A 24,189-nucleotide genomic window follows, 5' to 3' on the forward strand; every position below is an offset into this window, starting at 1 on the left:
ACAGCGACATTGTATTCTGTGGGACAGCAGATTCATATTTATTAAATGACCCATGGATTTTAAACTAAGTCACTTTATCCGTCAAATAAATGTAGTTTGACAAAAAGTACACTGTTTCCCTCTTATACATGAGTAAATATAATGTGTACTGTCAGAACCATTACAGAATAATTGTATGTTAGACGCTTTTTGCATTTCATAAGAAGGGGTTCAATTTAAGACAGAGGACTTTTAAAGCCCGTTTGAAAGTTTTGTTTAGGTTTTGTTTTTGTATTCAAGTCCACATTCGAGCCACAAATAAGGTATATTTTCATTGATATTATCGATCAGTCTTTATTCTATCAACTAATCATTTGAGCATTAAACAAGAAAGTCAGAAACACCATGCAACTCCTTTTGCGTAAAAGATTTCAGACACTTTTATTATTGTACAAGTGAGACCAGCATAATGAAAGTGATAATACCCATGAACATGAAAGACCATTTTTCTGACTGTATTTACAGAGAAGTGTCTTCACATCACACACACAAAATCCTTCTACGAAAATGAACAATTTGTAAATAACATAACAATTAAATAAACTCCACCTACCTTTAGGTTTACAGCTGAATATGCATATGATGACCATCTCTGCACTGCATAGAATTTATACATATACTTTTCCTCATGAACAACGTGGGTTTCCCTAATAATAATAATAATATTCATAATAATAATAATAATACTGCTCTCATGATGCATATAGGCGGCCTGTAAATAAACACTAACAAGAACTAAGTCTTTGGCAAATGCAAATACATTCACTTGACAGATGAAGAAACCATCATTCCAGCGTGATTTAAAGAAGTAACTCGGCCTGAAACATGAAGTTAGGAGGGAACATGTTTAAGGCATTTAGCTGAAATCGTCGCCCTGCTTTTTGACGTTATTAGAGTCGTCAGAATGAAATCAAACTTGACAAATGACACTGGTGTGACTTGGGATGGCTGTTATATCCTTTTTCTGTGGTTGAATGCCAAAGACTTAATCAACTTAAATAGAAATGTAAGCGGTGAGAACATAGTAGTGCACGTCAAGGCAGTGACATGATGGGCCTTGAATTACAGGAAAACGTGGGAAGTGCCTTTTCAGACTGAGACTTATTAGACTTACAGCCAATTTCATGAAATAGAGCAAATATGCATCGTCATTTTTCTGCATAATAACGCTCCAGTGTTGCAAAGCTCCAACATAGTGCAAAATTAACAAAAAACACAAATGTTTTGCCTGATCACATTTTGTATCCAGACAAATAAGAAATAGGAACACACTAGCCAAGCAGTCCGCAGTTTAGTCGTTTACGAATTATAAAAATGAAATAAAAAAATCATTTTAAGAATATATTTACTAGTTTCTTGAAATCTTGCAAATAGCGGGCCATGGTGATATATTGTCATGGCTCCCTCTATTTTCAAATGGATGTTTCTTTATTTACTTCATTTTCATTTTTACATCTTGATTGTGTATCACAGAGAACATGTCCTAATCTTCTCATGGCATCAAAAAGGATCGATTTACTCATGCTGGATGTTTGGTCGGTGACTGCTTAGATGGATCAAAACAACGTTAGCCTGCCACAGCCTGCGTGTGCTGCTGCTGATCTCCTCTGATCTCATTGCGCTGCCATCTGAATCGGAGTGGGAGACGAATGGTAACAGGAAAGAAAAAGGCTGCTGCTACATTTGAAGCTCTGGACGCGTCCCTGCTGAGAGCCGTCAAGAAAAGGAATGTTCCGTATTGATCCGAGACCTTTGTTTTTAGTCTTTTTTTCTTCTTTTTTTCTTCCTGCAATTAGCCACAGTTTTCAGCATGTGTGTCGGGTGATTTTATTTTAGTGTCTCTGATGATCTTCTTGTAGGTATTTTTTTGGCTTTAAGTGTCCAAAAAAAGCTGCGAGGAGAGAAGTCGCCTGGAATCCCCCCCCCCCCCCCCCCCCCCCAAAATTTAGTTTCTCATCGTGAGCCGGGAAGATTTTATGCGCAGTTGCTCAGTGTCCAGTGGACCATGCTTCCACCATGGGTCCTGCAGGTTGATTTGGTCCCCATGGGAACTAGTGACGGTCATAGGCAGTGGCAGCAGTTGGAGGGGCGGAGCCTCTGGATGCGGCACTATAATAATAAGGGGAACCTGAAATGAACAGAAGAACAAACCATTTGTAACAACAACAAAAAATACATTCACCAAATGCATTAACAGTATCGGTATTTTCATTGTAAATAAGCTGCATTTTTACGAATTTTCAATGCTAGAAAACTCAAAATTGTTGTAGTTATTTGACAGTTTGCTAAGTCTCGCTCCCTTACTTCGTTACTTTTGCTATTCCTAAGCTTTACCGTCTCTAGCCAACGCCCCTCAGTTTTAAAGCCTGAAATGACAACTTTTCCTGGCAATTTTGATTAGCTGCTACTAGCTAGTTGCCAATAATGCTAGCCTCATGATGCCTGATAACTGGCCAGCTTTTAATGTTTTCAGGTGACTTGTTTAAGGATGAGAATATTATAGTGAATATAATTATGCACTTTAGAGCTACATGATATACAGAATGTTTTAACTTTCAGCAGTGCAAGAGAAAATGGACATATCTAAAATCTAATGAAGAGTTACAGAGCGTTAGCTTCAACTCTGATAACATCCAGGACTACCCTTACACAGCTGCTTTATTTATCAAGCTTGTTAGCAGGGTATGCTAACAAGCTGCTCAGGCCAGATCAGTTAATGGTGTTTAATGCATTCCTTAGACGGTGCTAAGTTGCTAGCCAGCAATTGGACAATTGCTCTTTGGGGGAGGGGTCAATTAGTCCAGTATCTCTCTTTCTCTACTCACTTAGTAATGCTGGGTTACTGAATCGCCAGGCGTCATTGTAGGATGTGTACTGTGGGTGACTGTAGGGGTTCCCCGAAAACTCACTCCCTGCAAAACAAAACAACAAATCAATTAGCATTTCATTGCATCAAACCATTACCCCGTTCACTTGCAGTCATTTCTCGTCATTCAAAACAGGATGCAATTTGAGGGGCAAAATGATAGTCATCGATGTGCAACCAGTCAAGCAAGTAATTTATTTCTTTTTCATTTCACTTAAGTTATGCAACACTGAACAATACAGGATGTGACACTGACGGCGGCTTTCCTTGTCCCATTTATGGATATCTACCCATTCTTCTTCCTCCACTATATTCCAAACCCGTCTAATAAATACAGAGTGGTAATAAACAGTTTCATGCATACATTTTTGATATGCTGCAATAAATCCTGCAGCCTTTCTTAAAGGGATTTTTTACATCTCCAATCCGAACCCCTCTGGTCTGAGCTGTGGTGTTTGGTAGAATTTCATTGCAGAGGAAACTAACTTGGAGCATGTCAGTGAGCGCTGCTGGTTCAACACGTTTCTTTCTTTTACGAGATAATAAAGGCTAGATTTGATATTAAGCTGGTGAGAAATGGCTTTGCTTTAACAGTGTTTTGCGCCTGTCACTAAATCTTAGTGGTCGTGTATAGGATGAATGGGTTGTAACACAAAACCACAAGCCATAGGATTAAGGCCCTCATCTTCTGCTTTGTGCCACATAGGAACAAATGGAAAGTTAAAGTATGTTTGACTTGACGCTTTTCCACCAACTGATTTAACAGTTTTATGAGTCAACATCCCAAAGCAAATCCAGACAGCCACAGGGTGTTCCATTGTTGTTCCTGGTTAGTGTTAAATTGACAGAAATGGTTGAGTCTCTATATTTTCAAAATAGCTTTTCATAACATGGGCAGAAAGAAAAACTTGAATACTAAGAGTCCCCACCATTTATTTTGACTTTAATTCATGAACACATATATTAACAATGTTTAGAGAACGGGAATAAAAAAAACATTCGTACAAATCTAACTGTTTTTAATTCTTTGAACATCAGAAACTGAACTAAATGTACCTTTGTTGTATTGAAGTAGCAGAAAAATGTGATATCCTGAAAAATATCAGTATTTATATGAAGTATAAAGATGTATGTATCTTTGTAATTTTTAATTTTTTAAGGATGATCTGCTACCAGTGGACCAAAACAAATGGCGCAGTTAATGTAACCCCCTTGGCTGAGGAGATAACAAAACTCGTCTTCGCAGCCCTTCATGAAGGAAAAGGAGTAACAGCCAGAGCCAGTGATGGGCTGTGTGATTGGTAAATGATATGCAAACACCGGACACACTCCACTGGTTTCCCTCATCCTAGTGGTTTAATCACATCAAAGCAAAATGCCGGCTGTGGTTTGGTGAAAATGTGTGCTTGGTGACGCTGGAGCTGAAGAAGCCCAGCACCAAATCTGAATCCCTGGCAGTGAAACACAAGCCTGACCTCCTCCGAGAGACAGAGATTTGAATATTTACCGGGCTCACATGCCTCTGCCTTTTGACCCTTAACTGTTTGCTGTGAGACTGAACTGCAGGTTAAGTAGAGGAGAGGAAGGGGATGTGCTCTGGAGCGCAGACGCTGGGGAGGGCTGGTATTGCGTTTTATCGACGACCAGTACAAACGGGAAGATAATGAGCCAATAAGAAAGAGAAATAGCAGGAAGGAAGGGAGAACCACTGTCCTCTCCTCGGTCTCTGATCACTTATTCAGCCCGTCTAATCCAATCATACACATAGAGCTAATATAAGGATGTGTGCGCCTCTTGTTCTGCAGGTCAATTTATATCGCAACTGTTAAATAGCCCCCCTAATGACAATATTAATCCATGTGATGTTGTCTCTCACTTACCAGGAACCATTCCGGCGAGCGTGGAGGTCGGATAGCTGCCCTGGCCCGTGGGGGGAACGTGGGGGGGGTACCCAGGTAGGGTTGTGTTGGACATATCTCGACCTGGAGAGACAAAGAGAAACAAAAACAAAACAAAAACCACTTCATCAGTGCTTTCAAGTTTACAAATATGTGACTAGAAGCATTTCAATACTTTGGCTCAAGTATTGTAATGGGAAAGGTCAATACAGCATTGAAAAGATAAGGCCTGCATTATTATAACTGCTGTGAATATCCCAAATTCTCAGCATGGAGATTGGTCCCTTTCAGATTTTAGATATATTATTTTGCAGAGATGGACCTATAACTACACATATGTAGCTACTTCTATACACATTTGTTATATTTGATTGATATTATTAATATCATATTTATTCTGATTCAGTAAAGTAAATATAGTTTTGTAATAGCTGCCAAATAAAAGCGGCCTCTGAAATGTCGTGGAGAGGTACCTCCAAACTTCTACTACTTGAATACAGTACTTGAGTAAATGTGCTTAGTTACTGTCTAGCTCTGCAATTAGTGTTTGATTTCAAAATGCAAACCAGCTCCTGCCATTTTAAAACCAGGAAATGATGATATTACTATACACATCATGACTCATCACCACCACCTCAAGTCAGTCAGCACAAGAACATTATTTTCCCATCATTTAAGAGATGGTTTCAAAGAACCTAGTTTTGTCCAAACCGTTACTGAACACCAGAAAGCATCAGTCCGCCCCTCTAACTTTAAAACGGGACAACAACAACAACAGCTGCTGCTTTGAGCCCGCTGAATACTGGTCACATAAACATCCCTCCTCATTACTCCGTTCAAACTTTTTTTTCTAAATATGGCGGCCTCTCTTTCTCTACAGTGGGAGCACACTGGCCCCTCTGCGGAGCGGGACCCGTCCGGCTGCAGATATTCAGCTATGTAATTGAGAGTGACGGTTGGGCTGTCCTCGCTGGCCACGGGGACGTTGGGACAAAACGACACGTAACCCAAATCTGCACAGGGGCCGGGGTAGAAGAGGCCCCTGTTATATTGTCAGCTGTGAGGGCCACTTGGACTCGAGGGGAAAATAATCTCCCAATGGAGCTTTAATGAGGGACTAGTGGAAGAAAACTGTCCATGTTGTTGCATTAACCAACAAACTGTTTAAGGAACATTTTTTATCACAATATTAACACACATATTATTATATGTCTCTTGTTCTTCATGACAAGCATGTCGCTGAGTCACGGTCTAAAGGGAGTTTTCTTTTTCATTTAACAACGATTTTGCTTCTATATTTCTACTAAATCATGTATTAATATGAATACATTGTATGGCAGTTGCTTAACTCTATTTATGTTGTTTGTATTTATTGTTTTAACAGTATTTTTTGGCTCCCCTCTTGACCAATCATCTCTTAAAACCCACATGTTGATCAATTTTGATCCACAAGTTATGCAACATATAGATCTCTCTTAAATAATATTTATCTCTCTGAATATGGAAAACTGGCCCTTGCTGCTAATCAACATCACTAATGAGAGCATAAACCACAGGCTAATATAGATATTGACTGAAAAATCCAATTCATACATGTGCAATATCATGAGAAACGCATCTGTTTAATTGAGGGTGAGCGAATGGGCCCTCTGGGTATTTAAGTACCTGCTACTACAGGCTGCCAGGCATACTGGCTGCAGTGGGGGCCTGAGGGGGGGGGGGGGGGGGGGGGGGGGGGGGGGGGGCTGGGATATGGGGACGGCTGGTGAATCTGGTGAAGAGGCAGGGTGGCAGCCTGGAGGTGCACCAGACCCAGGCCTGGGGAGGGGGAGGGGGGAGGAAGGAAGTGGGGGTAGGAGGAGGTAAAGGAGCCAAAAGAAGCCTTGTATGGCTTTCACTGATTTTGTTTGGTAAAAACATTCACCAACACAATATTAAATAACAACAACATGACTTGCTTTCAAGGCTGTTGTCATTTAAGTAGTTATTTTAGTAATAGTATTTTGTTTATTTTAGATTATCCCATTGATGGCAATGAAGTGCATTTATGAAAGTACAGTTAGGTACTTTAATTTACTACTTCTACTGTGTCACATTTATACAATATTTACTCCATTTAATCTTTTCAACATCTGCTGGCATATTTAAATATTGTGTACAAAATAATTGTACGATTTGCTATAATATGACATACTGCTATTAACTGTTTAAACTACTAAACGATATTCGAAGCGTTAAAATTAGCTCCACCCTGACTCGCTACTTCATAAAAAAGCTGCTTAAATCTTAAAGCACTTACCATAAAAATGCAATAATTTACTATATACTGTATATAATATTATGCTCTCTTAAATGGGTCATTCTGCATAATGGGTGTCCCTGAAACTCAAGTACGTTTTGCTCATAAAACTTCAGCAGATCAGACATATATTTTAATTCTGGGTGTGTAATGATGTTTTTTTCAATTCACTGCAGTAATTACTTAAGTAAATGATCTGAATAGTACTTCCATTACTAAAAATACTACACCGAAACTATCTTTTAGTCCTGATCTAAGAGTTGTTATTGGATGCTTACTTAAAACAAGTGTCAAAAGAAAGCGCTCAGTGTGTTCTCTATTATTTGCAAATCTCAGCACTGATGGCTGTTTTGTATGAAGCCTGCTGAGATGTGACTTTTGGTTAAAGCACCGAGACTGGAGGGCTGCGGAGTTAAAGAGCTTTACAGAGAAGAGTGAGGTCATGCCGGACATTTCATTTATAATAAGAATTAGTCAGCCACAAGCCAGTGCACATAAGTCAAAGGGAGCCGTGGGAGTACTGTAGGTGGGGGGTCCAGCGGGGGTGAGGCCATTGTGTGTGTAGACATTGGTAACTATTGTCTAGCTGTCTCAGCAAACACTGACCCAATCTTTTCTTCATTATGTTTAATGCAAGTAAATACGCTTATCTCTTTATTACCTTTCTTCAAAGAGATGAAATACATTATGAGCACCAGATCCCTGCCTTTCAGTCTTAAAGGGAACATCTGGTTTGATCGCTTTCAAATATGACTGAAATGCAATAAATGCTGCTTTTACCAACAAAAATAAATCATTTTCGATAGGGAACCAATCACCTGTTTTCCTCTTCATATACTGATTCCGATTGGCTGACACTGATACCATTGCTACATTTATTTCCCTGGTGGAACTGAACAATGCTGAGGTTGTAACCACAAATAACTTTTACATTTTCAAAGGGAGACTATCATATGCCTAGTTCCATTCATTTTTGTGCAGATTTTAATGATATCTTTTGCAAGTTTTTGTCAAATTCATAATTAAGGTGAAGGGCTAGGGAACTATATGGGTCAGTGACTTCTATCAGATCAATAGAATCAATTCTTTAAGACTTCAATATTAATTCTAACTCTAAATGGTAACAATAAAACAAAGTGGTTTTCTGTTTCATTTTTGGTAGTAATGTGCAAATATACCAAAGCAAAAGATTGAACATGTGGAAAATGTTTTCTTGAAGGTTAGTTTTGCCCAATAGAAAATGAGTCTATTGCCATTAACATCAGTCTATTTTTCTCTGTTGACTAATAATAATGATCAGCGTCCCTGTTGAATGCAGTGTTGTTGTATTCCAGGATAGCGTTGGCAGTGACTGCCAGCAGCTCTGTGCCTGTTGCTTTATGTCCCCTTTAAAGCCCTCTTTCTGTGAGGCGCCAGTTCTGAGAACTCTCTGTACAGCAATGATAGCCTCATTAGCTGCTTCCTAGCCTTTGTTGTTTTTTCAACAGAGATGTGTGTCCAGATTCTCATTAAAAGATGGGCTTCTTTATATTGTCTGCTTCCTGTCAGTCCCCTTAGATTGAACGCCAGCAAATCAAGCTATTTATTTGGCTGTGCCCTCTTATTCTTTCCCTGCGAGAATCAATTCAAAGAGTTTTTTGGTTTGCTGGTAGAAAACCCTGTTGATTCCTGTCTTCCTTTGAGAAGTGACTCGTAAGAGCTGCTGCTGAGCGCTGAAAAACAGTAATTGCTGCTTTTAGTGAGCCAGGAAATATAAGATTTTTAAGATTGTTTGAATGCGTTTTGAAAATAACTACTGGCTATATTTATTTATTTGAACTACACTGAGTGGCTGAAAGCATCAAACTGTTCAAACTATTTTGTCAACACTTGAATATACTGCGAGAAGATTGATGAGTTTTATCTCAACTCACAGTAACGTGACGAGAAACTACGATGTGCTTTTTTGCATTGCTGTCATCCCCGTTTCTTAAAACACAAAACGAAAAGCAAGACGACCTTCTTTTTATTTGGCACAGAAACAAAGTCATTTGTGAATGACTCTTTTGCTTGCAAGAGTATTACATTTAGCATGACAGGGACACCTTCATGTTTTGCTCCAACAACAACCAAAAATATTTGACCTCCAGTTTTCTAGGCTATATGCAGAACGGGGCAATTTATCACAAGCCAAAAAATCTCAGCACCCTAATTAATTACAACTAAGTAAAGAATGTTTGGAGAGCCAAATTGCTTTAATTCCCCGAACACCGGCTGAAAGTCATTCATTATCAAATGTGTGCTCAAAGGTTAGTTTGCTTTTGTGAAGACGAAATAAGCATTCATTTAGTTCCCCCCTATGGGAAGACGGGCGAGCGCTTTGTCACGAGGCCACGCGTCACTTACGGCAGGTTCGCCTTCTGATCTTTGCTCGCTGCTCACTGGACAACCGCAGGTCCTGGTACTTCCTGTGTAGAGCACCCTGAGAGCACTCACTCACCCTAATTGAATGCTAAGTGTGGATGGTTTTATTTGCTGGGTGAAGTTTTGTTTAGAGACCTGACAGGAGTGTACAGGAGCAGCTGCTTGAGGAGGGGAAGTGTCATTGACACGGGGGTCTTTAAGCCTTTGGAGGCCTTCATTAACAGGCCCAGCAGGGAATATGTTTAAAGAGTCTTGAGTATGCAGTCGCTGAGTGGAGATGTGTAAAACTCCCACTGAGTGCTCTAGGGACTCCGCTCAGTGCTCGGAGATGGCTCTTCAGCTTGAAGCACCATCGAGAAAACAGGCGGGCTCCGACTAATTTCAGGAAATACTGAAACTCTCTATAGAAATAGTGGACAATTGGCCGTATCGAGGCCATCTCTCCATTTATTTCTGAAAATACACAAAAAAGTTTCGAGCTCCTCCTTCTGCTTTTCATAAATTCACCCACGGCTCACACCATTTGAATTTTAAGCAGTTCGAATGAACAAGAATAAGAAGCACTTGAGATGAAATCCATCTCTCGAAGGGAATTCATCAAAGAAATTACTTCCCATATCAACAATAGAAATTACCTCACAATATGCAATTGTCCTATCCACATATTCATGGACCCTTTGGTGTTTTTATGGGGTAAGAGGGACTATTTAGCAGGTAATGCAGCATTAATGTGGAGGAGAGGGAGAGAGAAAAAAACGGTTTTAATGGAAGTGGCTTCTTGCCTCTGAATTTCGATGATGTGCACAATGCCCCTAAATCCCTTTCTTATTTGAGTGTGCTTTGCAGGTACTTTTGAGCCTTAATAGGATAAGCAGAGGACACAAAAGATTTCTATCTCGGAAGTCTTTCAGCTCACTGAGAATCCCGATCTCTGGCAATGAGCACTTCATGAATCATTCATTTTTAATAGATTATGCAAATTCCAGGACATAAAATCAACAAGATCAATAACTGCAGGCGTTTTAATTGGTGTTGGAAAACATTTTAAGGAAGAACATAATCTCCAGTTCTCTCCCCCGTAAAGACACAATTAATTTGAAATTGGATCTGGGTCTAAATACTGCAGATCATTTACTACTTTTTGCATGGCTTAAAATTCCTCTGGTGGGCTTATCGCTGGCAAGTAAACTGTAATACTCAGCCATTAGTGAGACCACACACCTGAATATATCCTAATATCCACACAGGAAGCCACTGAGGGAAAACCAAGCAGAGGAGCCACAAAACAAATACTAATTACAAGAGGAAGTCGCGGTGATGTTTGTTCCATTAGTTTGACCTCCTCATTTCTCTGCCTGCAGTGAGACCTGCCACCAGAAAAAGGTATTTACTAACACAAAAGCAAGTGATATGTGTTTCATGTGCAGACACACACACCGGTATGCATACAATCCCATCTTTCTTCCTCTACATGTCTCTTTGCACCTGTAAAGCAGTAAGGAGACCCTCTCTGCAGAGACCATCTGAAATATCCCAGGTGCAAACAAAGCCGCCTGCATTCTACGGGGCCATCAGCGCACAAAGGACAAACACACACCTTTCTTCTCAGGAGGCCTGCCTTACAGGGAAATCTACCTCCCACATATTAATGAGAAAAGGGTCCTTTCTCTTCTCATAAGTCTGCTTGGCTATCATTTGAGAAGGGGGGGCTGAAGCAATTTGCAATCACCCTGTCCTCCCCCACGCAGAACTCCTCGCCTTTGATGGCTGCTGCATAATTATATGAATTTTAATAAAAGCTCTGTATATTAATCTCAGGCCCCCGACAGTCATCGTAAACTTTCAGTAAACTTAACCTTCTTCTTGGTAATAACACGGCAACAACGAAACAATATTTCAATTAGCCAGGCAGTCATTAACTGTGACAAGGAGAGGAGACGACGAGAAGGGGGGGGGGGGAGGGGGAGAGAGAGGAGGGCGAAATAAATGATCATGGTGTTAGAGTTAGGCGGCAGAAATGCCAGTGCGTATTTACCGAGGCACATTACTCGTGCTTTGAGACACACAAACTGTCTCACGGCGAACAAATCACAGGAGCAACACAGCAGCAGCCAACAAGCAGTCAGTCCTGCATGGTGGCCTTTATTCTTTTTTTGGTGCGAGACCTTGCTCTGATACACAGTCATAGTTCTGATGTGCTGACACCCAAAGGTCCTTGTCCAGCGGTGACTGAACAGCCCCCCCACTGCCCCACCCCACAATCTCTCTCATCACCCTGCTTACTCAGCAAAGACTGCTCAGCTTTTATCACACCATCGTACCACCTATTCAGCTCAGAGTGAAATGGTATTAAAAAAGTATTCACACTTAACTTTTTGGTTTGCTTTTTTTTTATTTTCACACATGTTTTGGTCAATTGCACAGGCAGTGTTAGTTGTTTTTCTCATTCTTTTACATACTTCAAACCCCCTCAGCTGAAGCAGTGGCTCGGCAGCATAAAGGCGTACTGTATGGCACTTGATCTTACCTACGGGGTAGCTTTGCGACACGCTGGGGCCCAGGTCTGGGTTGACGCTAGAGGATAAACTGGGCTTGACTTCGTCCAGCCTGGAATTCAGGCCAGGGAGCGAGTACTCATTAGCCTGGGAAAAGGACAGTTGAATCATTACACAACCAAACAATACCAAGATGGAAATCCTCCCTTCTCCTCCTCCATTAAGCACTCCACACAGGCCTGTGCGAGTATACATTTGTGAGAGCATTGTGTGTGTGTGTGCGCATGTGTGTGTGTGTGAGTGTGTGTTCAAGCTGCAGGGTGGCAGTTCAAGCATATCATGAATGTATTTTGGTATTGTCTGAGAGGAAGTGGGATTTTGAGATGAGTGAAAAGCCAAGGCGTCAGCTGGCCCTTTGTGCTTGACTGCAGTCCTTCCCCTGATCAGCCAAGGGAGAAAGCAGTTCTGCTTTGTTACAGGCTCACCATGTGGCCCTGTTTCAGAGACACTATTCACCTTTTTCTGCTTTTTGCTTATAATTTAGAGTCTAAACCACCTTTTTTAAATTTCATTACCTCTTATCTCTGAATAGAATCACTTGTAAAACTTGCACTTTTTGTGACCATTTAGCAGTTTGCCTCTTGTGTGCGTTCAGAGGTTGAATAAAGGAGTAGTTCACCCAAATCACAAACAACACTGTATTTGTAATGCGAGCAATGCAAGTAATATGTGTCTGGCTTTAGATCTCAGCCTCTGAACATTTGATCTGAGCCCCCTTTAACGTTGGTGCGTGTCGTTTGTGCTGCTTAATTTTTTAAGTTTACAAAACCTTGACATTTTAGAGGAAAAAAACGTATCATTCAAAAGTCCAATTTGATACCCAAGTTACAGGAATACCAAAACAATTCTTACAAAATATACTTTTTTACATTTCTTTTATTTTGACGGGTCCTTCTTTCCTTTTAACAAATAAAGTGAACTTCTCAATTTCGGCTGAAAGCCTTAATAGTGAGTTATTCAAAAGTGAATGTCAACAAACCTATGGATCTGACCAGGCATTTAATGACAACTATCCAGAAACAAGTTCCTGGCTTTTTAATAGCCTGAGTAGAATGTCTGAATGCAAATACATCCAAATGTCTCTTTTTGTAATTGTGTTGCAATGAAACACATTTGCCTCAATCTAAAATGAATCTGTCGGCTTGTCCCTCATTGTTTCTTTTTGTAAATCCACTAAAAGACACTCGTGGCAGATGTTAGCAGTTTTTTTTTAATGAGATGAGACTTCCGGAGCCTAAGTGTTGACAATGTTTGTCCAGAGCCCAGTGTGAGCCTGAGTGGCTCAGTGGGCCGCGCTCCCACAGGGGGACGCCCGTGACCCCGCTCTTGTCTGCCACTATCACCGATAAACTCTAATTGTCTGCTACAACTGTTCACTGGCACAATGTCGGATGTTTTCCTCTATTCTCTGAGGCTTCAGACGCCAAACAGACGTTTTATCATGCAGATAAAGGGCAGAAGGGGGAAAACTGAAAAGACAGGTCTGAAAGGGATGACCAAATGGCTAGCAGAAGTGTGGGAGGGGTGAATCCATTGAGTTTTGCATCTCCAGAATGGGTTTTTAATGCCCCGCTACAGAACCCAGACACTAGCTAATAGGGCCACGAAAAAAACCGTGAGGCACCCATGAAAGGGAAAGTGCTCTGATTAATATTGCATTAAATTAAACCTGATTTTTCTCGACTGTTCCTGGCCTCCTTTTTTCTTTTTCTTCTCTCTCACTTGCCCTCTTTTTTTGGTCTAACCCTTTTTCCCTCTGCCTTTTAATACTCTCCCTGACGCTCTTTGTGATTGCAAGTCATTTCCAATTCGTTTTGGTATTGATCTTCCAGTAGAAATCAGTTTTGTAATTAGCTGCAAATTAGGCCCTCTTCTGGAGGTGAGGCCTGTCCCACTGATTTATCACCTGCGTAATTCGCCCCGATTGGAGAGAAATTAAAATGAACTCAATTAGGCGACTGCTTTTGCTTTATGGGTCCGACTTGTAGTACGGTGGGAGAAATTAATAGTCTCTTGTTGTTTAACAGTATAATGAAAGTAAATAAAGGTTATCCATTGTAATAAGCCCAGAGCATGTAATAAGCGGTGGTTTCTGGCTGTCGTTTTGGCGTGGGGGGTGGCTGGTCCCCAAATGCCTCTTAATTTTAGAAATGAGGATGGATGGCAAGTGTGGTTTTAATATCAGAAGGAAGGAGAGGGAATACATGCTTTCATACATCACATTCATGAAAACAATAAAAGCAGCCTTGGAGACTGCGTCAGTCATTAAACATCAAGATATGACACAGAGTTGGAAAATAAACAACAAAGGCAAGAAGCAGCAGCTGAATAACACAGCATAACATTGAGAAAAAACCTCAGTATTGATTAATTTCATGTTGCCTTACTGTTATTCTCAATTATAGGGGATACAAGGAATGTGTTTTTCCTCTCAAAATCAATAATGTGTGGGAGTTTTCCAGGTGATCCCTCCAGCATTATACATGCTTGGTTTTAATCCAATGCTTGGACATCTCAGACGTTTGTTTAATTAGCTTTCTGCGTATGGGAATATTTGTGACAAAGGTGGGTTTTTTGTTGTTGTGCTTGAATCAGCATCACATGCACAATGTGTGTGTGTGTACTTGAAGTGGTGAGTTGCAGTGCTACTAACCTGTTCGGGTTTGATGTGCTCCGATGTAGGGAAGTGGTCAGGGTACGAGGGGCGTTCAAAGACCCGGTCCAGCGCTTCCAGCTGCTGCTGGGTGAAGGCATCTGCCCTAAGGTGTTTCCGTAAACTCTCCACACTACCCTGAGAATCACTGTGTGGGCCAGAACCATCTGAACCATCTACAAGAAGAAAGAGCAACAATCGAGAGACTGACCCCGGGAAGCTGGCCTTTTACTTCAAGCTATGCACTTTATATTCTCCTCATGTATTTTCTGTACCACCTCTGTGGGGGATCTGAGGAGGACAGAAAGGGATGGAGTGCAGGTTTTTCCACTCCTTAATGGCTGTAGTGAGCCACTGGCTACATCACACAGGTTTTTCCCCTGCACCCCCTGCCACGGGAGTGACACCACCATGATCTGAAAGCCCTCTGGTAATTGATGGATTACCATCACTTGCAAATATATACATGTTGTGGCAAGCATGTATACTAATGAAAGCAGCAGCAGCCAGCCCATGATAGTGTCTTTTTTCCCCCTCGCTTTGATTCCTCCCCAGAACCCTTTTGATGCTCACTGAAATAAAGAGCAGTTTTTTTTTTAAAGCACAATTTCCCTTTCACAATTCAATACTGCTTTCATTCTCTGCGAGTGTGGTGGTTCCATTTATAAACAGCGGCGGGGACAAGAGGCTGAATAAAACCGTACAGTCTGGTTCAATCATCCCGCTCTCCAAACACAGGAATGTTCTCCTGACTCCTGACCTGATTACCCGACTGTTGGGAGAAGGATGCCTTAGCTTTTCCTCTTGTCACTTGTGTGCGACGCTTTAAAGCCTTTACAGACCATCCTAGCCTACCGCCCTCCCCTTTTTCTCTCCCTCCCCCCCCCCACCTCTCCTGGCTGCAGTGTCTGTAGGTCTCCTCCCTGGATCCCAGATAGCTTCAGCTCCCTTACAAATCTGTCATTCTAAATTTGCGGCAGATTATGTTCTCCCCTCAGTGGGAGAGTGGTGATATATGATATGCAAGGCCCCTATTGATTGCCTGATCTGGTGGCAAGAGGGAGCTGAAATGAACTTGAAATGAACATCATGCCTCAACTCATTGTGCGTATAATACTCTACTTAATCCCACATTTTTCTCTGCCACGGAATTCAATTGATCAATCATGTCTGTGTGATAGTACCATTTGGGAGGGTTATTGCCAGTCTATTCTGCTGCTTGACCTTTTTTCACCAGCTGAGGCCAGAGGATGAACCCGACTATCAGGAGCTATAAAAGTGTGTGTGAGAGGGGGTGTGAGCGTGTGTGACCTGAAATTGTGCTGATGGCTGCGAAAATGTCAAGCAATAAATATCACGAGTTTGCTAACAGTACCTTGTTAACTATTTATTCTATTTTCACTGCACTGGTGAATACAGGTTTTATTAACAAGTGATGTCTGACATGTTGAATTGTTATCAGTGTTAGTACATCTACTATTATTTTGTTGTTAGTTTGTTTTTTTGCAATGATATGACCAATCCACGCTAGGTTTTGTTGTTTTGTCGGCGTCATTATACGGATCAAATCTGTTTTTAGCGGCACAGCAATCCCTGTATTTGTTATACCTTACATAAGGATAAGGGTAAGCCAAAAAGGTTAGATATATAGATTATAATATTGGTAAAATAAATCAATGGTTGTACGTGTGGGCAGATTCCGTGACTAAGGGTATTGGATCCAAAAAGTTAGATGGTGCATAACAATCATTTAAACCTCATAGTGTTATCTGAATTGTTGTTTAGCTTCCGAAACAAGCAATATTTCCCCCCCCCAAATGTTGTACATCTCCTTTATATGCATGGGGTATAACAGTTCCCAAACTGTATGACAGTACGTCAATCTCCAGTACAAAACATGTAACTTCAAATTTGGCTGACTTTAAGTTGGCGTTTCTTAAACACTTAAATATCTCACGTTGTCGTCTAGATTAGACGTATGCAATGCAAAAGAATAGTTTGACATTTTGGAAAAAGGCCTACACTGCAGTAGCCTACTTTCTTGGTGAGGTTTTGATTTGAAGATCAATACCACTCTCATTTTTGCATGAAGCGACATTAAGGGGATGTTTAGCTTAGCTTAGCATAGAGATTGGAAATAGGTTAGCAGCTAGTCAGTGTTGGTAAACAAATCTCAGCTTTCCCTCCTTTTTCTAGTCTCTATGCTAAACTAAGCAATCCTGACTCTGTTAATTTATTGCATATGACGCATTCAACTCTCGGGAGGAAACCAATTGGTTGAACTGTTCCTTTAAAGAGGTCAACGAAGCTGCCTCATCAGAAAGAAGACAACAACCTATCGGATTTTCCCTGGTCTGACTTTGGTCCATTCAGGTGAATATTCAGAATGTTTTCTGGCCCTCACCTAAGCTGCTGCTTGTCACTTTATCAAACTCAATTGTTCTCTTTGCAACCGAAGCAAATAGAGTCATTAATTACTTTCCATCAGCCGGCTCGGGACACAACACCTGATCAATACCCCTCCCACCATATTTGTCATTCACCACAGTGGAATACACTTCCCACACACAAGACAAACCATCCTGGGTCAACCTACATGCTCTTCCTCCCACTCACACCGGGGACAGTCCCATCTGCCCTCCCAGCCACTCACTCCCCTCTGACAAATCAGCAATGACTGTGTTTTGGTGATGAAGATGATTCTCGTGACATTTAGAGCGTTTATGAAGCGGCGCAATTAAGCTTCCTGGAGAGTAAATCAAGTTTATGCATCTTTTTTCTAAACCGTCCTCCCAAGAAGATCAATGGCCATGTAGATGCGTCAAAGTGACAAAGCCCTCTAGCGTTTGTAGGAATTAAAACTCAATCGGGATCAAAGAAGAAAGTGTTATATATTGTTAATGTTTAAATGCTGTGTAAGACTACTATTATACCTTTTTATCATTAATTGTGAAGCCGCTGTTTTTTTTAAAGTGCCTTATGAATGTATATAAGGATCAATTACAACATATTTTAATTATTATATCGCCACAAAGTGATAACAATTTCCTCAAACTGTCGACTTTCCCTAACCTTAACCATGTTGATATTGTTACAACCATAACAATTTAAGTTACAAAGTATTATTTTTTTTAACATCCCTAAAAATGAGCCATTAAAAATAAAAAAGTTTTTAATTGAATAAAAGAAAAGACCAAATGAAGCAGATGTGTGTAGTTTTTGTGCAATAATTCCTTATTGATAGGTTAAAAATAGTGTCTTCTTTCAAATTGTACTTATGCATATTCAATTACAAATAATTAATTTCAAACTGCAATATTTGTAAATGTTTTGAGTTGCTGTTAAGAGTCCATAATCACCCTACAAGAAGTCAAATCCACCTTTTGGACATTTCCAAATGAGCCATTATGCGGCGGTGATACTAATCTTTGACCACAGTGGCTTTGTTGGTGCGTTACATGCTTGTCCCGCTCTGCGGCCGTTTATTGATCATCGCAGGAGTTGAGTGTATTCATCTTGACATCAGTCTGTATTAACACTCTGGTAACGAGGGAGCCGCTTTTATCAGATCAGATAACCGGCTCTATAAAGCAGACTCCTCTCTGCGGGTTTGGCACCCAGAGGTCGCGACCCCTAGCAGGACTCTTTAGCCAACGCAACTCTGAGACTGAGAGTGCGTCTGAGTGACTGCCCGCCAAACAAAAACACAGCACATGTCATGAATGAAGTGCAGGATGAGTTTAAATAGTAGCCTCAATAATAGCCTGCGTTTTTATAGAAGAAAATTATGATTTCAGAATAAAAGTTTCAACTTTTCCCGCAATTTAATTAGTTATTTAAGTTCCTGTTAGAGGCACTGGGAGGTGAGCTGGCACCTTCAGGTCATGAGCCCCCCCTCAGATGAATGAGCTTACCCCCCCCCTCTGTCTGCTCCTTGTTTAAACAACATGTCGACATACATACACTCTGGTTCCCTTAACGCATTGCTATGCATTTCGCAATAATACACCTCTATAATTTCCCGCCTGATTCAATTCACAGCTAAATGAAATCAAATTAAAACAAATTTGATGAACTCAGCTGCATTTTGTTTTGTCTAATTGAATGCTGTGATTATGTAAACATAAATTAAAACACTGATATGTTTGTTCTGCATCACTAAAGATCTGTGATGAGTGTTTCAAAGGGATGGGACGATGAATTGAATATTGTATCGATGGAAAATTAATCAAATACAAGTTTGATAATTGATTAACCGAAAAAAGGCTAAGTATTCTCTGTATGCATCTAATTAAATGTGTGAAAATGCTGCTTTTTCACACTTACTATCATTTTAAAATTCAAAGCGATGGGGTTTTTGGCTGTTGGTCAAACAAAAAGTATTTCTGATAATGAATAAGCCAAAAAATAAATGAAAGTATTTGAAATATTCCTCATATGCAGCCTTGTGTCTGATCCTTTTTAATATTCTGATGAACATTTTGGAAAGATTGTTTAATGTCTTACGACCATCAATTTTCCTTTATGTCCTGATTTAATTTTTTTTCTTAAAGATTTATTAATCTAATTTGAAGGTTGCACTCTTAGGTGCTGACATTTTGCTGCGCTCTGAGTTCCTGTGTTGATTCTCCCTCTCCCCCATAACAGATGCTGATACACAGAGCAGGGTGTGACGGAGGCCCGCTCCATCACTCATCTCCATCCACACACATCGGTTCAGTCCTCATGACGCTCAGAGATGAGAAATAATTAATTCAACAGCTACTGAAGCACGGAATCACATCCATTCTCACTGCCACTGGCTATTGTTGTTGCCTTTTGAAATGTATGATGATCATCTTATCATAAAATTTCTCTCTCGCTATTTCGCTCATAAATCAAGAAAGAAAGCCCCACACAAAGCAAGAAAACGACCGGAATGGTTGAAATTAAGAATCATCTACAGGCCTGATTGTGCAATTTGTGTGGGTCGCCCTGAAAGAACGTGTGATATGACTTTGAAAGACGCTCAGTTCATGGACGCTGCGTGTTCTCAACAGACCTCCAGAGCTGTCTGCTCAGGTCAATTCAGCGCACTCAAACGTGCACTAATAGCAAGAAAGGTGAACAAAAACATGCTTGAAAGCAGATTTGTACTTAAACATCAGATACTGTATGACAGATCTGTATTTGACCCTGAGAGGAGCAGCTTCTCCTTTTGTCTTTTCTGGAGCCTACAGCAGCAGTGGGGGTGGAGGAGCTGGGACGCTCGGATGTTAATCTGCGAGGTAATGGCTTTTCTCTGCAGAATTGCAAATTCTAATATATGTCACTTTGTAAAAGGTGCGGACAGCCGTGGTCACCATCTCCAGGGGTCTCTCTCTCGCTCTCCCCCGCTCTGTCCGTCTGCAACAATGGCTGCCAAGTGTAACATGCTACTTTTAATTTGCAATAACACGTGACAATAGCAGATTAATGGCTCTTATGACACCTGTGTCCCTGAAGCTCCTCTTGCCGAGACCCAGTGTACATAACGTGTGTCACACTACATTATCGCTACATCCCTCCTGTAATGGGGGACCTTTTTTTAAGGGCACTGCTGACTTGGAAACTTAGAAGCTGTCCGCCTGCTTGGCAGAGAGCCACAGCTACTGCCTAAAACAAATACTCAGAGCCACACAGCCAATCCATTTCAGCGGGGCATGTGTTGCACTCAGCCCTCCCCTACGTAACCCCTACCCTTCTTTTCCTTCGCCTCATTTTTGTTCATGTTTTCAACCCTTGATAATGACTGCTTGTGCCACAATCATCATGAGGCTTACCGAGTTAAATAGGGCTCAGGCAAGCTACTGTGCTGTGAGGAAATGTAATCCAAGCATTAACTGACTATAGACTACTGCCTACTGGGGGAAGCAAAATACTTCTGAATAGCAAACAAGGCAACATTGAAGCACAGATCTCAGCTAGAAAAAAAGTGCTGTAACCCAAAAATGAATGCTCGAAACACCCTGAAAGCTGCAAGGACATGCTTTTTTACTTCTATGTGTTTGATTTCAGTGCCAGGATTTTCTAGATGCTAAGGGTTATTTGTAGATTCTCTGGATCGTTTACCTTTTTTGGTTGAGAAAAACACTAACCAGTAGGCCTATGGCTATAGCATTTGATCATTTCCAGACATTTCTCATGACGTTTTAGGGCTTTCTCGAGGCAAGAATCTGGCAAAAATGATTTGTACCAGGATATAGGGGTTATAATTAAATATATCCCCATTCTATTAACAATGCAAAATGTTACAGTATTAACGAAACGGTGGGATATGCATTTGCAATAATCACTGTCCGTTTACTTTTTGTGCCGCTGTCAAACCCTTGAGTTTTAACAGTTTGTAACTGTAAAGCAGTAGTGTTTTTGAGAATTGATACGGTATCACAAAACATAATATAGCAATAGTCAAGTGCGCTATAATTGACTACTCTTCACTAAATGTCTTGTTTCTGAAAATGTAAATGTTACAGAAATAATGCATGAGTTAATGCCTTGTGAGTGAATGAGAAAACAAAAAAGATGACGCAATCTATCGCAAAATGTGGCATCTGTAATGATTTTCTTACATAAATACATCCCAGAATATAATAATACAGTCTATATACACTCCAGATAAATGTTCGCTAAAATGTAAAGTTACTAATGTTAGCAAAAACCTCACAAGATAGGACACAATAACGGCTACGACCCTTTCTCACAGGAAGCCTAACTGCTGCAACATTGTCAGATTCAGGGTGTTTTCCTTTTCTTTTTGGGGGGCAATGTGCACTTTAAGAGAACAGCAACAGGACAATAGTGTCTACAGGGTAACATCCTATGTAATATACTATTCTCACAAACTGTGGCTCCAGGCGAGACATTGCTTCTGCAGCCGTGTGTGTGCGGCCAAGGCCTGGGGTTTATGTTTTGGAAAGATAAAGTATCCCTGACCCAATGGTTGCAGGTAGGCAGCAGCTGGCCATAGAGAGAGTATATAAGAACCACAGCTCCCTCCGTCACCCTCAGTACAAGTTCTACCCTGACGCACATTATCGCGCACACGCACACACACACACACACACACACACGCAGAGCTTTCTTCTCTTTCATCGTAATTCTGGCCGAGCACCTAAATCACAGAAATGGCAGCACATCAGGGGAATCATTCGAGACTGAATAGCCGTAGAAACATGGCGCTGTCACCTGGAAGACCTCCACAAAACAGGCTCTCCTCCCCACACACACACACACACACACATACATTATTCCCCTCCATGCCCTTTAATACCTCTTTGCCCTTCAGTAGCAATCTGCATAGCAATGTGTGCGTTCTATCATTCAGGGACTAGACATTACACCCTGGTTAATATGAGAGGTCCTCGAACGACTGAGAATGAACCCTTGAAAATACCAGACGTTTGCATTATGCCTCCGCGATTGCATCTCTTACAGGGAAGGACTTGATTATGTCATTTGCCATGTCCACGTCATGCTGGTTTTTATATCTTTGCCAGGAAATCTACCTCTGACAGGTCATTAGTCATCCCTCCCTCCCTGCACGCACATAAAACATCAATTCCACTCAATATCCCGCAAACCCCCGTGCTTCTCGACAAACGCCATAACAAAGAAAGACGCTATGTAAACTGCTGCCGTGCTCTGATTAGCTCTCATTCTGGAGCACTGCAGAAATAAGGCACTCATTCCCCACCCTGTTTGAGATAACTGCCCCTTTTCAGCAGCCACATCATCCCTCCGTACCCGAACACGCTTTGCAACATGAGTGCATCTGTTTAGCTATTCTCATCAGACTTATGTAGTGACATTAAGGAAGCCTATTGCTTACAGAACCAATAATCTATATCGCCTCAAGCTCCCTTATATCCACTAACCTACTACTTGAGCTGCTGAAGTGGAGCCACTTTTGTTAAAGGGAGAGGGGGAAAAAGCCCTCCACCGAGCTGCAGCAGCTTTCTTCACTGACCTGGGTGGTTGGCTACATCATCTTGACATGTAATTATCTAAAGCCCTTTAATCACTTCCATAAAGATTAATTGTAGGAGACAACAGCGGAGGTCGTGTCTTCAAATCAAAAGACTCCTTGGCAGATTGACACAGCGGTGTAACAGAGTTCAGACTTAGGTGTTTTATAAGGTCATCTAATGGAACTGAAGCAGGTTTTAATGCTGTAATTGCAAGTTCAGCAAAGTGGGTTTTATAGCATAAAGCTGCACAGAGAAAAATGTGTTGCTTTTTTTTTTTTTTGTAGGGTCCGAGATATTTGATGCATTCTAACCCTAAACTGATTTTATATCTTTTCTCATCTAGACAGAAAAAAGGTCTTACCTTCATCTCTTTTCCTCTTTTCGCCGTTGGATCGGGGGATACCCAGAATCCCGTTGATGGAGTATGATCCCGCTGGGTCGTTGGAGGCGCTGGTTACAGGCGGAGAGGCTTGGCTCGGTACTGTGGGAAGGACAGCAAGAAATTAGCTTGCATTTAAAATAAAAAACATCGAGTAAGTTCTATGATGCTAATGCCTGTGCTACAGTCTTACCTATAGTATGGCCTGGCGTCAGGGACGACCCATCAGGAGACGGATGGAATGGCTGCTGGACTTTTGTTCGGATGATCCTGGGGAACAAAGAAGAGCAGATGTCACCGCTGCTTTCCTAAAAACCTCAACCCATCCTGGAGATTTCCCAACTTAGCCCTAACATCAGCTGCTATCGAGATACGGTGTGATTAAGTTATTAAATGTAACGCAAAAGGGATCACTGGTTCTACCTTAAAGGTGTGGTGTGGAGAAAAGTCTTCATTGCACTTTTGGTCTGAGTGATTTTGCAAACAAAGCATGAAATCACATCAATTCACCTCTATGATCAGCTTCACTGCCTCTACCTGGCCCACACTAATCAGATCTCCCCCTCTCCCCCACTGTAGGGGGGGGGGGGGTGTTTCTCTGGGACCGATGCATTCCCAGAGTAGCCCTTTGCTTCCCAGATCAAACATCTCTGTAGAACCAGCGGCCCCCATGTGCCAATGCGGATGAGGTTGTATTGATCGGGGCTTGGGGAGAAAAAGTTGGGGATTAGTCACACGGGCAAACAGATGCAAATAGAAAGCTATAAATTACATGTGACAGGAAAGCAATAGTTCCTTATTGCCTCGCACAAGCTTACGCCAGCATTAGATTCCTTTAATCTGAATGGCACTTGGGGAGAAAGGGAGCTGTCACAATAATTTGTAAACTTTAAAACTATTCATCATGTATGCCACGAGAGCTATTTTAGAGCACAAAGAGGTTGGGCGAGGACTGTGGAGCCTTTTGTACTTGATTTCTTTGTACAATTCACATGTGGTACCTCTGCATGTTTTTATTTCAGAAGGAAAATAATCATCCGCTCCAATGCTAACATTTCAAAATGCCATATAACTTGTATTTTCTCCACATACAGAAATGTATCAGATGA

General features: G+C 41.2%; 1 protein-coding gene across 4 annotated transcripts in view; it reads right to left on the reverse strand.

Annotated features, from left to right (window-relative positions):
- Positions 1–394: 394 nt before the first annotated feature.
- The window catches only part of pax2b (paired box 2b), a 29,088-nt gene continuing 5,293 nt past the window's right edge, over positions 395–24,189 (reverse strand). For all 4 annotated transcript variants that reach the window (XM_034212284.1, XM_034212264.1, XM_034212275.1 and 1 more), the window contains exons 4-10: positions 23,274–23,350; positions 23,063–23,182; positions 14,714–14,889; positions 12,033–12,147; positions 4,786–4,887; positions 2,865–2,951; positions 395–2,167 (exon numbers count right to left, since the gene is read on the reverse strand). In XM_034212284.1, the coding sequence (XP_034068175.1) occupies positions 2,091–2,167; positions 2,865–2,951; positions 4,786–4,887; positions 12,033–12,147; positions 14,714–14,889; positions 23,063–23,182; positions 23,274–23,350 (754 nt within the window). In that variant the 3' untranslated portion in view covers positions 395–2,090. The remainder of the gene's footprint in view (positions 2,168–2,864; positions 2,952–4,785; positions 4,888–12,032; positions 12,148–14,713; positions 14,890–23,062; positions 23,183–23,273; positions 23,351–24,189) is intronic.

This window comes from Gymnodraco acuticeps, unplaced genomic scaffold (genome assembly GCF_902827175.1).
Source record: "Gymnodraco acuticeps unplaced genomic scaffold, fGymAcu1.1, whole genome shotgun sequence".
Taxonomy (NCBI): Eukaryota; Metazoa; Chordata; class Actinopteri; order Perciformes; family Bathydraconidae; genus Gymnodraco; species Gymnodraco acuticeps.